General features: G+C 60.3%; 1 protein-coding gene across 7 annotated transcripts; it reads right to left on the bottom strand.

Annotated features, from left to right (window-relative positions):
• Positions 1–1,115: 1,115 nt before the first annotated feature.
• Positions 1,116–13,126, bottom strand: ARHGEF15 (Rho guanine nucleotide exchange factor 15). Of its 7 annotated transcripts, none has more exons than XM_034989569.1 (18): positions 11,769–11,868; positions 11,427–11,536; positions 11,250–11,283; positions 9,309–9,961; positions 8,683–9,015; positions 8,419–8,473; positions 7,610–7,713; positions 7,262–7,473; positions 6,982–7,142; positions 6,695–6,847; positions 6,475–6,604; positions 4,758–4,832; positions 4,558–4,650; positions 4,304–4,464; positions 4,055–4,207; positions 3,813–3,895; positions 3,597–3,701; positions 1,116–2,727 (listed from the first exon to the last, which is right to left on the bottom strand). In XM_034989569.1, exons 4-18 carry the CDS (start codon positions 9,910–9,912, stop codon positions 2,576–2,578), a joined length of 2,574 nt encoding a protein of 857 aa, XP_034845460.1. In that variant the 5' UTR covers positions 9,913–9,961; positions 11,250–11,283; positions 11,427–11,536; positions 11,769–11,868; the 3' UTR covers positions 1,116–2,575. The 7 variants fall into 7 exon arrangements, with proteins under 7 accessions (XP_034845460.1, XP_034845461.1, XP_034845462.1 ...); XM_034989570.1 differs by lacking the exon at positions 11,250–11,283 and adding an exon at positions 10,871–10,988; XM_034989571.1 differs by lacking the exon at positions 11,250–11,283.
• Between the last annotated feature and the right edge of the window lie 30 nt (positions 13,127–13,156).

Here is a 13,156-nt window from a genome sequence, read left to right as displayed (position 1 = left end):
CCCCCATCCACTCTCTCCACGTGCACGTGCACAGTGGTCGTCATTCCTGCCTTCACCCCTTCCCCCTATGGCAATGCTGCGTGCCCCGCCGTCCCCTCCCCCAGCCTGCAGAAGGCAAACCCCTCCAGGACTGCCCAGACACACCCAGGTCACCCCCGAATGGAAAGAAGCCTCTAAGGTAACAGAAACATAACAGCCCCCTTCCCTCCCTGCCTTTTCTGTCCCTTTGTGGACATGTGGCTGCATTTTATGTGTCTTTATGTCCCCAGAACGACTCTTGTCTGCTCTCCATCTCCCCGTTATCCCGGCATCAGGACTTGTGAACTGAAGAATGGAGGCATCCTTAGGGGCAGGAACGGGGGAGGGGGGGAGGAGCCGGGAGGGAATGTGTAGAGGGCACCTGTGTAGCTTTGGGTCGTCCTTTGCACCTGTCTGTCTCTCTCAGGATCTCAGAGGAAGAGGGGAGCATAGTGGGGGCCGGGAGGGGCTCCCCCCCCACCAGGAAAATTGAAGACATCTCCAGCTCCCTCCCATGATCACTATCTCCTCTTCCTGGACTTCAGTCCCCCTGTTGCCACCCCTACAAGGCTTTGCCCAGATCTTCCCAGGGTTGCATCCTTCTCATCATTCCCAGAATGAAGGCTCCTCGAGGGCAAGACCCTTGTCTTTTTCATCTCGGCATCCCCATGGCCTAGAACAGTGCCCAGCGCCTAGATGGCACTCGATAAACAGGTGTAGAATTCAATTGCATTGAACAGAGATGCTTGGCTGGTCAGTAAAGGACATTTACTGTTGCCTGACTGTCCTTTCGGTCCTTCTCGCTCAGAGCTTCGTCCCCTGCTGGAGCCCCAGCCATACCTGGCCCTGGCCCTGTCCTCCTCCCCCGCCCACAGGAACACGCTGCTCCAGCCTCTGCAGACCCACCACCACCTAGACCCCTGGATCCCTCGGGAACTAGGAATGGGCCAACACACTCGGGCCATGCTCCCAGTCTCCAAGCCCCAGTCCCAGCCCAACTGACCCTCGCTCTCAAAGAACCGCTTTCCAAGCAGCCCCACCACCTTACAAAGCCACATTTGGAAATTACTCTTCCTTTCAGCACGCACTCCCCTCAGTACAGGTCCACCAACATTTATTGAGGGTTTCTCATACGCCAGGCACTGTGTGAAGTCCTGGGTGGCCAAAGGCCAGTCCCTTTCTCCCTCCCGGCCTCCCAGAGTCCTTGCACCTCCCGTGGCTGGTGTGCAGTTTCTTTCCTGGGCCAGCTGCCACACGTGAGCTGAAGAGACAGTGTGACGGGCCCAGCTCAGGGAAGGCCTGGTGTCAGGCCTAGGCCCTCGGTCACCAGCAACTGTCTGCTCTGCTCCGGCTCCATCCCTCACCTCCTTCTGGTATCCCACCGGGCACTTTCTTCTCTGGAAGGGCACACACTGAGCCACCGCACTGGCTCTTTGTTCCCTCTCCACTGGCTGGCCCAGTGTTGCCGCGGGAGGTCCAGGATGAAGGCCGGAAAGCCGGAGAGGCTCCCCGGCCGGCCTGCTATCCACAGCTCCTGTTTCTTCCCCCAAACCTGGGGCGCAGAGCCGGTGTGAAGCCCGAAGCTGAGGCCGGATGAATGACCGGTTACAGTTCAGGTTGGAGGCCAAGGTTGGGGCAAGGAAGCTTCAGGGGGCTTCAGGCCACGGCCACTGGCCATCTTTAGTCCCTCGGGCTCCTCTACCAGGCTGTCTGGCTGATCCCCAGCATCACCCTCCGGCTGCCATGGACCCCTGGCCCAGAACTCAGGCTTCTCATCCCCCACTCTGGCCTCTGGCTGCCAAGCCACACCCAACACATCATGTCCGCTGGAGCTCAGACCTCCTGTCTTCTTGGAGAGAATAATAGGAAAAGCAGGGGGTGAGGGAAGAAATGGAGTGCTCAGTCACCCGGGAGGGGGCAGGACCACACACACAGCACGTTCAGCAGGACCCCCTTCCCTGATACATGCAGAGACCTAGGGACACACGCACCGATTCTCTGAGACACACACTCTGGATTCTTCTAGAAGAGAGGAAGGGGCTTGAGAGGGCAGAGAAGGCACCCCAGGAACGGAATCTAGCGCTTCCCACACTCAAAAGGCAGGAGGGTCATTGCTATAGAACCAAGGGGGGCCCCAGACCACCATCTTCTGTGGCTGGATGTCCCTGCTCACTGCGGTTGGCTCTTTTATCCTGGGACTTTATCTCCAGTGCAGCCCTTTTTAGAACTTTATTGACCTAGCTTCTTAGTCTTCCTTGGCTGTGAACGGAGCAGGGATACTCATTGGCCAGCGGCTCAGCCAGCTCAGCACCCATTGGCTGCCCTGCACCAGGCCTCTGTCTCCATTGGCCACCCACTCAAGCCATCCTCATTCTCCTTCGCGGGGGAGGGCTGGGGGGGGGGGGGGCTCCGACGGCCTTGTTCTCATTGGCTGCCTTCTCCTGAAGCTCGGTCCCTATTGGTTGCCGGTAGAGGTAGCGTTTCCACTGACAGCGAATCCAATGGATGGATGAGCTTTGTCCTCTCCGCGCTGAGCTGCCCGATGTCCCAGCCTGCGCTAGGGTGGGGGGGCACTGGGGGAGCCTGAAGAGGGCCCAACAGCCTCGAGGAGCCTCTGGTGCTGGCGAAGGTGCCTCCTCCTTTCGTGTTCCCCTGTGACTTCACACACCAGCTGGGCCGGGAAGGCCCCAGGAAACCCCTTCAGCCAGCCTGGGAAAGAGAGACAGGAGCCCAAGTGGAACCAAGGCAGGGGAGAGGTCAGGAAGAAAAGAGGTCCCACGGGTCTAACGCCCGAGGGTCCCAGTGAGTGTGGGGATTAGTGGAGAAGCCTGGAGCGTCAGGAGAAACGACATTAGAGGCGGAGGCCACAGCAGCAACAGAGGATGGGCGTCCCTCCTCTCCAGCCCTGCAATGGCCACTCATCTCACTCGGAGAGCCGGAGTTCTTACGGGAACCTAGGAGGACCCCCATGGTCTGGTCCCCGTTACCTCTGTGACCTCATCTGCCCCTCTCCCCTTCTTTCACGCCCTCTACCGCACTGGCTTCCTTACCATTCTTCAAACACACTGGCCACAGGGCCTTTGCACTGACTCCTGTCTGGGCTCTCCGACACTCTTCCCCCAGACACCACGTGCCTAAGTTCTTCACCTCTATCAAGTCACTGCTCACACGGTGGCTCCTCATTGAGGGGCACCTCGACCTCCCGATTTTAAGTTGTAATCCTACCTAGCCCTGGGACTCCTGACCTCCTTGACTCTGTTCCACTTCTGTTTGCCCACAGCACTTACAACCCTCAGACACGTTGTAGCATTTATTTTTTTTTAAGTAATCTCTGCACCCAAAGTGGGACTCGAACTCATGACCCTGAGATCAAGAGTCGGCTGCTCCAGTCAGGCGCCCCCCTATCATTTACTTATTTATATCTTGTTAATTCTTTATTATTTCTCCTCCACTGGACCGTGCATTCCAGCAGGGCAGGAATCTCTGTGTGTTTTGTTCACAAGGCCTAGGATGGCAAGCAGCCTCTCGAAGGTGCTTAATAAAAATTCACTGAATGAATAACTACAAGAATCTCTCACCTTCGGGGCTCTTGTGTGGGTGCTTGGGGGGAGCCCTGGACTCCAGACTTCGTCCCTCCGTCCTGGCCAGTGCAGAAGGCTCTGAACACAGTTCCTGGGAACAGTCTGGTTGGGGGTGAGTGACATGCGGTGGGATCAAGACTCTTTGTAGCTTCTCCCCCATCTGCCCCTGAAGCCTCGCATTTCCTTCCCTCCTCCCCTCTGGGGGACACTCACCACAGTCCTCATAGACGGTATCTGGGGAGCAGGGAAGGGGGCCGGGGGTCGGGAAGGCTCCCAGCCAGCGTTGCATGTCTGATCTGGTGGGGACAGAGGGAGGGGTCATGTTTGAACCAGGAGGGCCTTCTGAGGGACAGACAAGGGCTACCGAGGAGGAAGATTGAGGAGGAGGAGGGTGCTGGGCTCTGAGAAGCCGAGTGAGGGTCCCAGGGGTGTTTTCTGAAGGAGACACAACTCACAGGGATGAAGCTTGCAGGAGTCGGTGGGTGGGGCGGCCCTGGTGGTTGCTGAGAAGGGAGAGGCGGAAAGTGGGGGGTCCGGATGGGTCCGGAACCTGCTGGGCCTGGACCAGGGAGCGATGGGCATAGTCCAGAACTTGTAGCCGCTGCCCGCTGCCCAGGGAAGAGGCAGTTCAGAGGGAGGACAGGGATCCAGCTGGACCCCTCCTCCCTACCCCAGCCTGGGTGCCCTCCCTCCCTGGGACCCACCTCTTGGGCTGAGTGATGAGCAACAGGTCACTGAAGAGCAGCAAACAGAGGGGGGTGAAGCGGGGGCGCGAGGTGAAGAGCACACCCCCCCTCCGGCACCCTAACTCGGTCAGCTCCCCCTGCAACTCCAGGCGCCGGGACCAGGACACCAGGGGCAGGGCCTGTGAGGGAGCAGGGGGAGGTTCCGGCTTGTTGCAGCTTGGAGGGGGCAGGGGCGGGGGAAGGGAAGGTGGGGGCCAGGACAGGGGGCCAACCTTGACTTTGTGAAAGCGCAGCCTCTGGGTGAGCCGGATCAGCTCCTCGGTCTGCTTCATGCGCCCCACCTCAGCGCTGCAACGCTCAATGATCTGGGGTCAGGGGAGCCGTGTCACCCACCCCTACTCCCTTGCACCCCTACTGCCCAGGCCTTTTCCCTCCCCCCCCACCCCAACACCACAGCATCCCTCCTGCCCACCTTGCTGACAGCACTCAGGGCTTTCTGCGCATTCTCCTGGCGGCTGGACCCCTCCTCCGTCTGGCGCAGGATATTCTGGGGACAAGGAGGGGCCTCAGTTAAGAGGATCCCACCTGGCTTGACAACATGCTTAGTCTGGGTTCACAGGGCTGGGGGACCAACCTCAACGAGGCAGAGAGACCTCACCACTCACTGTCTGCACAACCCTGAGCACCTCAAGTTACCTCCCTGAGCCTCAGTTTTCCCCATCTGTCAAATGGAGATAATACCCACCTAGCATACCAACAGCACTGTCGTGAGGATTCAATGGGGTAAGTAGACATAAAGTGCTCCGCATAGTCCTTGGTACGTGGTAAATGCAAATAAGAGGGTTGCTATTGTTTTAACCATTATCATCCACAACTCTTAGCGCGAACAATATAGCAGAGCGGTTAAGAGTGCCCGGATTCACATTTTGCCTCTCTCAATTATTATCCGCATGACTTGGGGCAAGTTACATATCCTCTCCGTGCCTCGGTTTCCCCATCTATAAAGTGGGGCCAATAATAGTTCCTACCCACAGTTGTTGGCAAGGTTCGACAGGTACAAAGCACTTAGGACCATGCCGAGGACGGGGCACTCAGTAGCCCTTTAGCTGCTATGATTAGTGTTATGATTATTAGGTTGTCTACACTGGGGATGCATGAAGCTGAATAGGATATGAAAATGCTGATAATCTAGGGGCGCCTGGGTGGCTCAGTCATTAAGCGTCTGCCTTCAGCTCAGGTCATGATCCCAGGGTCCTGGGATCGAGCCCCGCATCGGGCTCCCTGCTCCGTGGGAAGCCTGCTTCTCCCTCTCCCACTCCCCCTGCTCTATCTCTCTCTCTGTCAAATAAAATATTAAAAAAAAAAAAAAGAAAAGAAAAGAAAATGCTGATAATCTAGATGGGGACTCCTCACACCGAGTCACCCGCATCGGGTCACCTGGTTTAGGGAGAAGTTTCTACTTTGCCACAGAAGAGTCTTTCTCAACCTGATCCCACCCCCACTCCCCACTGTGCCTATCAGTCCACCAAGGAGCCTTTTTAGACACATTTTCCCTAAGTGTCCTACCCACCATGACATTTTAATAGCACAGATATGGGCGCCTGGGTGGCTCAGTCGTTAAGCGTCTGCCTTCGGCTCAGGTCATGATCCCAGGGTCCTGGGATCGAGTCCCACATCGGGCTCCCTGCTCGGCGGGAAGCCTGCTTCTCCCTCTCCCACTCCCCCTGCTTGTGTTCCTGCTCTCGCTATCTCTCTCTCTGTCAAATAAATAAATAAAATCTTTAAAAAAAAAAGTAGCACAGATATGCTGCGTGTCTATCTGTGAGCCCTCTGGAGTACCCCCAAAGAACTAATTTTTGCCTCTTTGTGAGTGACATCACCCCCACTGGGAAGGCACTCAGTGGGGGAGCCCAAAGACCACTCCCCACATTCCCCCTGAGATTGAGGGAGAGGAGGGGACCTGCCCAAGGTCACTCAGCCAGGTCGTGGCAGAGCTAAGTCTAGAACTCGTGTCTCTAGCCAGGGGGCGCTTTCGACTGCTCCCTGAGACGTCTGCTTAGCTCCAGGTAGGCTTGGAGTGAGAAGCAGGGGCAGGAGGCCCCCGGGAGGAGGCCGGGCGTTCCCCAACAGGGCGGGGCGGGGGCAGAGGGGCAGAGGACACCCCCCCGCCCCCCGCCCAGCACAGGCACCTGCAGCAGCATGCGGAGCCGGGTGATGCGCTGAAAAGGCAACAGCAAGAAGGACGGCAGGGGCAGCCGCTCGCACTTTGGGAGGCTCTGGAGGCGCCGCAGCTCCGCCGAGAAGCGCACGTTCGTGTCCCTGCGGAAGCCGTCCACCTCGAGGCCCTGGACCCCAACCCTGCTCCCCAGCTTCCTCCCCGACGCGCGGCCCCGCCTCCCGCACACTCACATAAGGCGGCTGTAAGTCTCCTCCTGGTATTGCTGGTTCCGCACATAATCCACATACACCGAGAAGGGCCCCACGGCGTGGTCGTGCACCACGTCACACAGGTCGCTGATGTGGGGGGAAGAGCGCACGCGGGACAGGAGCGCCCCTAGAAACCTGAAGAGGGGGGCGGAGAGCCAGGTCTCCCAGGTGTTCCCGCGAAGAGCTGGGTGCTAACTGGGCGCGAGGAAGGGAAGACCTGGGACAAGCAGGAAGCTAAGGGTGTGCTGCGAGGACAGGGCCCCACTGACCGCTCGCTGACTCCCTGAACTCGCTGCACATTAGAAAAGAGGGTATGGTGGTCCCGGGGGGTCAGCGTGTCCCGGAGAGCCTGGCTCAGCACAAAGGTGTCGGTCAGCAGCCGCAGGGAGCGCAGGTAGGAGGCCTCGGACGTCACCACCTCGAACAGGCTCTGAGGAGGAAGAGCTGGGCCGTAGTGGAAAGCCCAGCTCCCCGACCGGCGCAGAACCCAGGTCCCACCCCCGTCGCCTGCGCCAGCCCTGCCCGACCCCGCCCCCCCCGCACGCCCACCTCCTGCATGCGCCTCTCCTGGGGGCTTAGCGTGTCCAGGAGGCCACTGGCTCGCACGGCCGGAAGCTCCTGCCACAGTGTGTTGCGAGGCCCAGGGGGCCGTGTGAAGGTGGGAGCTTCGCCGGGATTTGTGGGGGAGGGACACCCATCCTCGCTGACACCCCAGAGCTCCTCGGACAGCACGGCTGCTCGATAGTTCTGGTACAGGGGCTCTGGGGGGCAGACGGAGCACATCAGGGAAGGCCAGCGCCCCAGGACCGTTCCCCTGGGGCTTGCTGGTCACAGCAGGGTCACAGCATGCATCACTATTTCCCTGCTCACAGCCTCCCCACGTCCAGAGGCCCTCACCATCCTGCAGGGGCAGCTCCCAGTTCTGCTCCTTCAGCTCCTCCAGCCCCTCCTTGTCCCTGTGGAAAGGGATGGAGTGCCCCAGAGCCACCACTGTGATGCACCTGGGGGGGGGGGTTGCTATTCACACGCTAGTATAAAGGAGTGCACAACCCGGAGGCAGCCTGTATGCGGGGACCCTGACCAAAGCACACAGACAAAATGACTCAGGCGCCTGCTCCTGGGTGGGCCCCGTCCACTGCTGTGATCTCAAGCCTCACGGACGGACGAGCCATTGTCTGCGATGCCCTGTTTGTGCCTCGGGGATACTCGGCGCGATCAAGCCCAAGCTCGCTCCTCCCTCTCTGTCCCACTCAACCACGCTACACACCCAGGAAAATTCACACCAGCAATAAGCGAATGGGCCCGCCCTCGCTCCGCTAGGGGTGCTGAATCTATAATGATTGACAAGCCCAGATGACACAGAAGAGGTGTTCCCTGTGCCAAATGGATTTGTGGACAGCGGCTACAGAGGGAGGCTCGAGCTGCGGGAAGTCAAAGGGAGCACCTGCCGTTCGCCGGGCTCTTTACCAAGATCACACTCAACAGCTCGGTGAGGGAGTTGGCGTGCTTACCCCCACCCACAGATGAGGACACTGAGACCCGGAAAGCCGAAGTGACTTGTCTAAGGTCACACAGCTGGCAAGGGACAGAGCTGCCTGTCTCTGGAGCCCTAGACGTTCTTCACCCTACATTCGGGAAGGCGGGGTTGAGCTGGGCTGATGCTTCGTCTGCTGTGGGGTAGGAGTAAGGGTCTGGGGCTTTGGTACCTGCCCTCCATTGTTGCCGGAGGAGTGTTCTGAGGAGCTTCATCAGGATTGTCCCCTGGAGAGAGATTGCCCAGAATGAAGAGAACAGACCTCCAGGATCCCCAGCCCAGGACTCCTGACTCCAGCCCCAGTAGAGACGCCTACTGATGGAGGAACCCAAAGCCCCCAGGGCCTGTTGGGGGTGGTAGTCTGTTGGCTTTTAGTCCTCTCTACCTCCACCCCTCCCCTTCCCAGCCCAGAAGCCCGATCCCCCAAGCCTGGTACCTGCTTGGATTCCATCTTCGGAGGGAGGATCAAGATCTGGCTGTGGGGGTTCCCCAGAGATGATGGGGTCCTGCCTGACCCAAGTTGGTTTGGGGGCTTTCAGGGGTGGCAGGGGTTTGCGCTCGGCTGTGGAGCGGTAGGACGTAAGGACCACTGGGGGGAGACTGATGCTTGGAGGGCTGGGGCGGGAGCGGGAGGCCCTCAGTGGGGAGGCGCGGCAGAAAACCCTGGGGCCATCCTCATAGCCCCCCACAGGCACCCAGCGGAGCTCGAGGCCAGGCCGGCCTATGTGGCAGACACAGGGGCAGCAAGGAGGGCAGGCGAGGGCAGCATCTGTGGGAGACACGGGTATCCTAAGGAGGAGGCCCCTGGGGCCTGGCCCCACCCTGCCCAGGCCCCCTCCCTCCCCTGAACCCTTCCAGCAGGGGGACATGGCAGTCCAGCCCCAAGCATCTATCTCCTCCGCCTGCCTGTCTTCAGACCCCAACAAATAGGGAAACCAGATTTTCCAAACATGAAGTCCATTTTTAAGAACGTAGCCTCTGAAAACACCCAGTCTTAAAGCACTGAGAACCAAGAAGATGAGCGAGATGGAGCCCACCCCCGGGGCTTCACGACGCACTTACCCGGAGTGCCGTTCTCCTGGGACCCACTCCCAGCAAGGTTGCCCTGTGGAGCCTCTCTCTCCCCGTTCACATCCACTGCCCCTTGGGGACTCGGCTCCAGGGCCTCCGCAGCCTGGACCCTGCTTTCAGTCCCCCATTCAAACCTGCCAGCCAGTCTCCTCACAGTGCCTGGGGCCGAGGCAGAACCACCCTGGTCAGGGACCCCAGGCGTGGGGAGCAGGGGCAGAGTGTGTGACCCGGAAGGTTTGGGTGGGGGGACTGGAGACCGGGCAGCAGGTTCTGGGGAGACGGAGCGCCTGGACGCGGGACTGGGGGTGCTGGAAGGCGAGTCTGGGGAAGTCTGGGAGTCCAGGCTGGCTTTAGAAGCTGATGGAGGCAGGAGGGCAGGGGGCTTGAGGGAGGAGGCAGGGGGGTCCCAGTGGATGGGGGCGCACATTGGGGTTGGTGCATCATTGGAGGTGAGGGCAGGTTCTTGTGGAGAAGAGCCGTTGTGGTGGGGCCCCGGGGACTGGGCAGCCCGGGGGCGAGAAGGGGGGCGGGGGCGGATGATCCGAGGGGGTTTCTGGGTAGGAGGTGTTGCTGCAGGAAGAGACTGGGCTGACATCTCCCTCTGGGCTCTTCAAAGGAGTGGGGCACTCTGCTGGAGTCATCCCCTGAGGAAGAGGGAGGGAGAAAGAGACCCTTAGTGCCCCCCAGCCCCGTGGGTAGACTGAGGCCTCTGAGCAGAAACTGTCGGCCAGCAAAAGGGGCAGGATGGCAGGGCCAGGAGGGAAGCCTGCTGCCCTCCCTCGGCTTCTTTCTCATCTCCACTGTCTCCCGTCCTCACCGCTCACCCCTCCTCGCCTCCCCGCCTGCATTTCTGTCTTTCGGCTTCTGCTGCCAGAGTCAGGCCAGAGCAGACCGTGAGCCGGGCTGGGGGGCGCCCAGCTGGAGACCCAGGTTGGGGGGGGCGGGGGAAGGGGAACTGGAAATGTAAGGGACACCGGGCTTGCCCTGGGCCAGGATGCGTCTAGCTGCTGAGCTCTGTGTGCGCGCGTGTGCGTTTGCCTTTTGCAGCGCTGCAGGGAGAGGCGCTGAGAGCGCAGCGCTCTGAGCAGACAGGCGCGGGCGAGCGGAGGCTGCTGGGCGGGCGCGGCGGGCGCGGTGGGGGGCGCGGGGGCGCCGTCTGCGGGGTGGGGGGGCGCCTGGGCCGCCGTGTGCGCAGGCGCGCCGCGCGAGCCTGGAGCCGCGAGGGATGCATCACTATTTCCCTGCTCCAGCCGGCCCTCCGCCCCCCATTTCCCAGTTCCTCTCTCCGGACTCTCCCTTTCCGGATTATTTTTAGTCTCCTTTTCCTGCCCTGAAGATTCCTGGAGCCTTTGACCCCAAGAGACCAGGAGGCCCCGGGCATGGTCGGTCCTGTCCCGTCTCCATCCCTGCCTGCCACCCCCCCCCCCACCTCCAGTCTGGTCCGAGAGGCCCCAGGGGCGGCCTGGGTCCCGCCAGGAGGCCTGGTGGGTGGTCGGGAGACCAGCCTGAAGGTGAGGACCAGTGGGGCCAGGACACCCGCATCTGGGCTTCACCTCCTCCTGCGGGCAGGCGGCGGCGATCCTGAGCAGGCTGCGGGGCCAGGGCGGTGCCCCCAAACTCCGTACAGGAGTCGGCAGGAGACTCAGAGCCCTGCAGGCCCCAGACTGGGTTCTGGAGAAATGATGCCGGGTGGGGGCTGGGGGCGGTAGACTGCGAGTCTTAGAGCTCAATGGCCTCTGTGTTCTGGCAGGAAGTTCCTTAGGTGGCCTGGCCTGTGGCCTCACTCGCCCCCCCCCCCCCCCCGGCCCCCCCCCACCCTTGCCCCCCCCAGGGATCCCTCCCCCCCACCCCCAGGTACTTGCGTTTACTTCCTTTCCCGCCACCCACTCGGGCCTCTCGCAGGGACCCAGGTGCTCGGCCCCACGCACTCACCCTTCAGTCCTCTCCCCTCTGTCACCTCCCAGAGCTGAGTGAGTAGGGGCAGGAAACGGGAATCGGGATCCTCCTCCCAACCGGACACCCCCCCCCCAAACCACACCGCACTCCACATGCGCACACTAGGGCTCTGGAAGATGTGAGGGACCCAGGATCCCAAGGGAAAGGCCGAACCTCAGGCCCCGAGCATGGACTGCGCTGTATGCACACGTTCTGTTCGCATTGCTGTGTAGACTGGGGTCTCGGGCGAGCTGCAGTGACCACGGGGCAGCAGGAGCACAGGGCTGGGGTGGCAGAAGGACCCCGGCGTCTAGACACCTCTCTGTCAGCTGCGGGATGGTGTGTGTGTCCCCCCACGGCGTGTCTGACCCGCTGTCCCGCACCTCACACCATAGCCTGTCCCTTTAGCTGCTAACCTGTCCCCCTGGGTGCGAGCCAGTCCATTATTTCACACCAAGGCACCCTCCTCCAGGATTCTGCCCCCCCTAACTCTGCGATAGTGCCCCCTGAACTTACCTTTATCTTTCTGGAAACAGTTTCTACTTTCAGCGGGTCCTGCCCACCCCTTGGAGCGAGGAGTGCGGGGCCAGGTCTCCGAATGTCTGTTCCTGTGTTTCTGGGGCGGGAACCGAGGGCCCAGATTGAGATCTCCACAGAGGAAGCCAGTTCCTCAGCCCCACCCAGCCATTGTGTCAGGCGTGTGTGCATGTGTGTTTGGGGGGGGGAGGGAAGTAGGGGGAGAGGGCCCGGGACCGGGACGGAGATCTGAGACCCAGCTCCTCCAGGTGGGCACATGACATTTGTTGGGACCCCGGCCTGCTCCCGGTTCTCAGTCCCCCTCTCTCTGGGTCCCAGCCCCTGACTCTCCCTCTCCCATTGGGAGGCTTTGATGTCCATTCAAGATGGATAGTCAGCACCCCTGGGGCTGGGTGGGCAGGGGGCCCTCTCACCCCTAATTTGCTCTGTGCTTGAGGAGCTGAGTCCCCAGCGCTGGGGCTGTGCCATAAAAGCAACTAAGGGGGTGAAACGAGCCACACCCCAGCCTGGATGCAGGTTAGTGGGAGGAAGATACAGGGCAGTTTTGAAATCCAGGAGCCTCTGCCCACGCCCAGGTGCCACTCTTTCTAGATCTTCAGGTGCGCGCGCACTCACACACACACACCCGAACAAGACACTGGAAAGAAAAGTCAGAAAACTGGGATAGAAATGTTTGAACCCCTTTCTCCTCCAAGCGAAAGGCAAAATTTTCCCAATGACCAACCTTGCACTTCCAGGTCTACCCTCTGCCCCACCCTCTGCTCACAAGGGCCTTTGCCCTGGCTGCCCGCGCCGCCTGGAAGTCCACCTCCCGGACGTCCCCATCAGGGAGTCCTTTGCCTCTCCAAGCCCCTGCTCAGAGACCACCTTCTCGTGAGACCTGTCCCACCACTGGAAAATTGCCGGCCACAGCCCCACACCTCATTCCAGCTCCGTCTTCTTTCCCATGGCAATCATTCATCATAACATACCGAAATGTTAGGGCGCCAGGGTGGCTCAGTCGGTTAAGTGTCTGACTCTTGGTTTCAACTCGAGTGGTGATCATGATCTCAGGGTCGTGATCTCAGGTTCATGGGATTGAGCCCCATATAGGGGCTCTGCGCTCAGCGGGGAATCTGCTTCTCTCCCTCTCCCTCTGCCCTTACCGCCCCCCCCCCGCCGCCCGCTCTCTCTCTCACTCTCTTTCTCAAATGAGTAAAGAAATCTTTTTAAAAAATACCAAAATGCTTACTATTAAACTGATAAATTATGTTTATAGTTCATTAAGTTTTCACGGAAGCTTCTGGGATGCCTGGGTGGCTCAGTCGGTTAAGCGTCTGCCTTGGGCTCAGGTCATGATTCCAGGGTCTTGGGATCGAGTCCTGCAT

Source organism: Mirounga leonina, unplaced genomic scaffold, assembly GCF_011800145.1.
Source record: "Mirounga leonina isolate KUSES-001 unplaced genomic scaffold, KU_Mleo_1.0 Mir_488, whole genome shotgun sequence".
In the NCBI taxonomy this organism is placed as follows: domain Eukaryota; kingdom Metazoa; phylum Chordata; class Mammalia; order Carnivora; family Phocidae; genus Mirounga; species Mirounga leonina.
Note: the sequence above shows the minus strand (reverse complement) of the source record. Positions and strands in the feature narration are given on the sequence as shown.

Coding starts and splice junctions, on each gene's coding strand:
- ARHGEF15 (XM_034989569.1), bottom strand. CDS start 9,912: ATGTCAGCCCAGTCTCTTCCTGCAGCAACACCTCCTACCCAGAAACCC. Junction 6,605..6,694: donor GAGACTTACAGCCGCCTTAT/GTGAGTGTGCGG, acceptor CGGCTTCCGCAG/GGACACGAACGTGCGCTTCT. Junction 2,728..3,596: donor CCCACACAAGAGCCCCGAAG/GTGAGAGATTCT, acceptor TCTCTTTCCCAG/GCTGGCTGAAGGGGTTTCCT.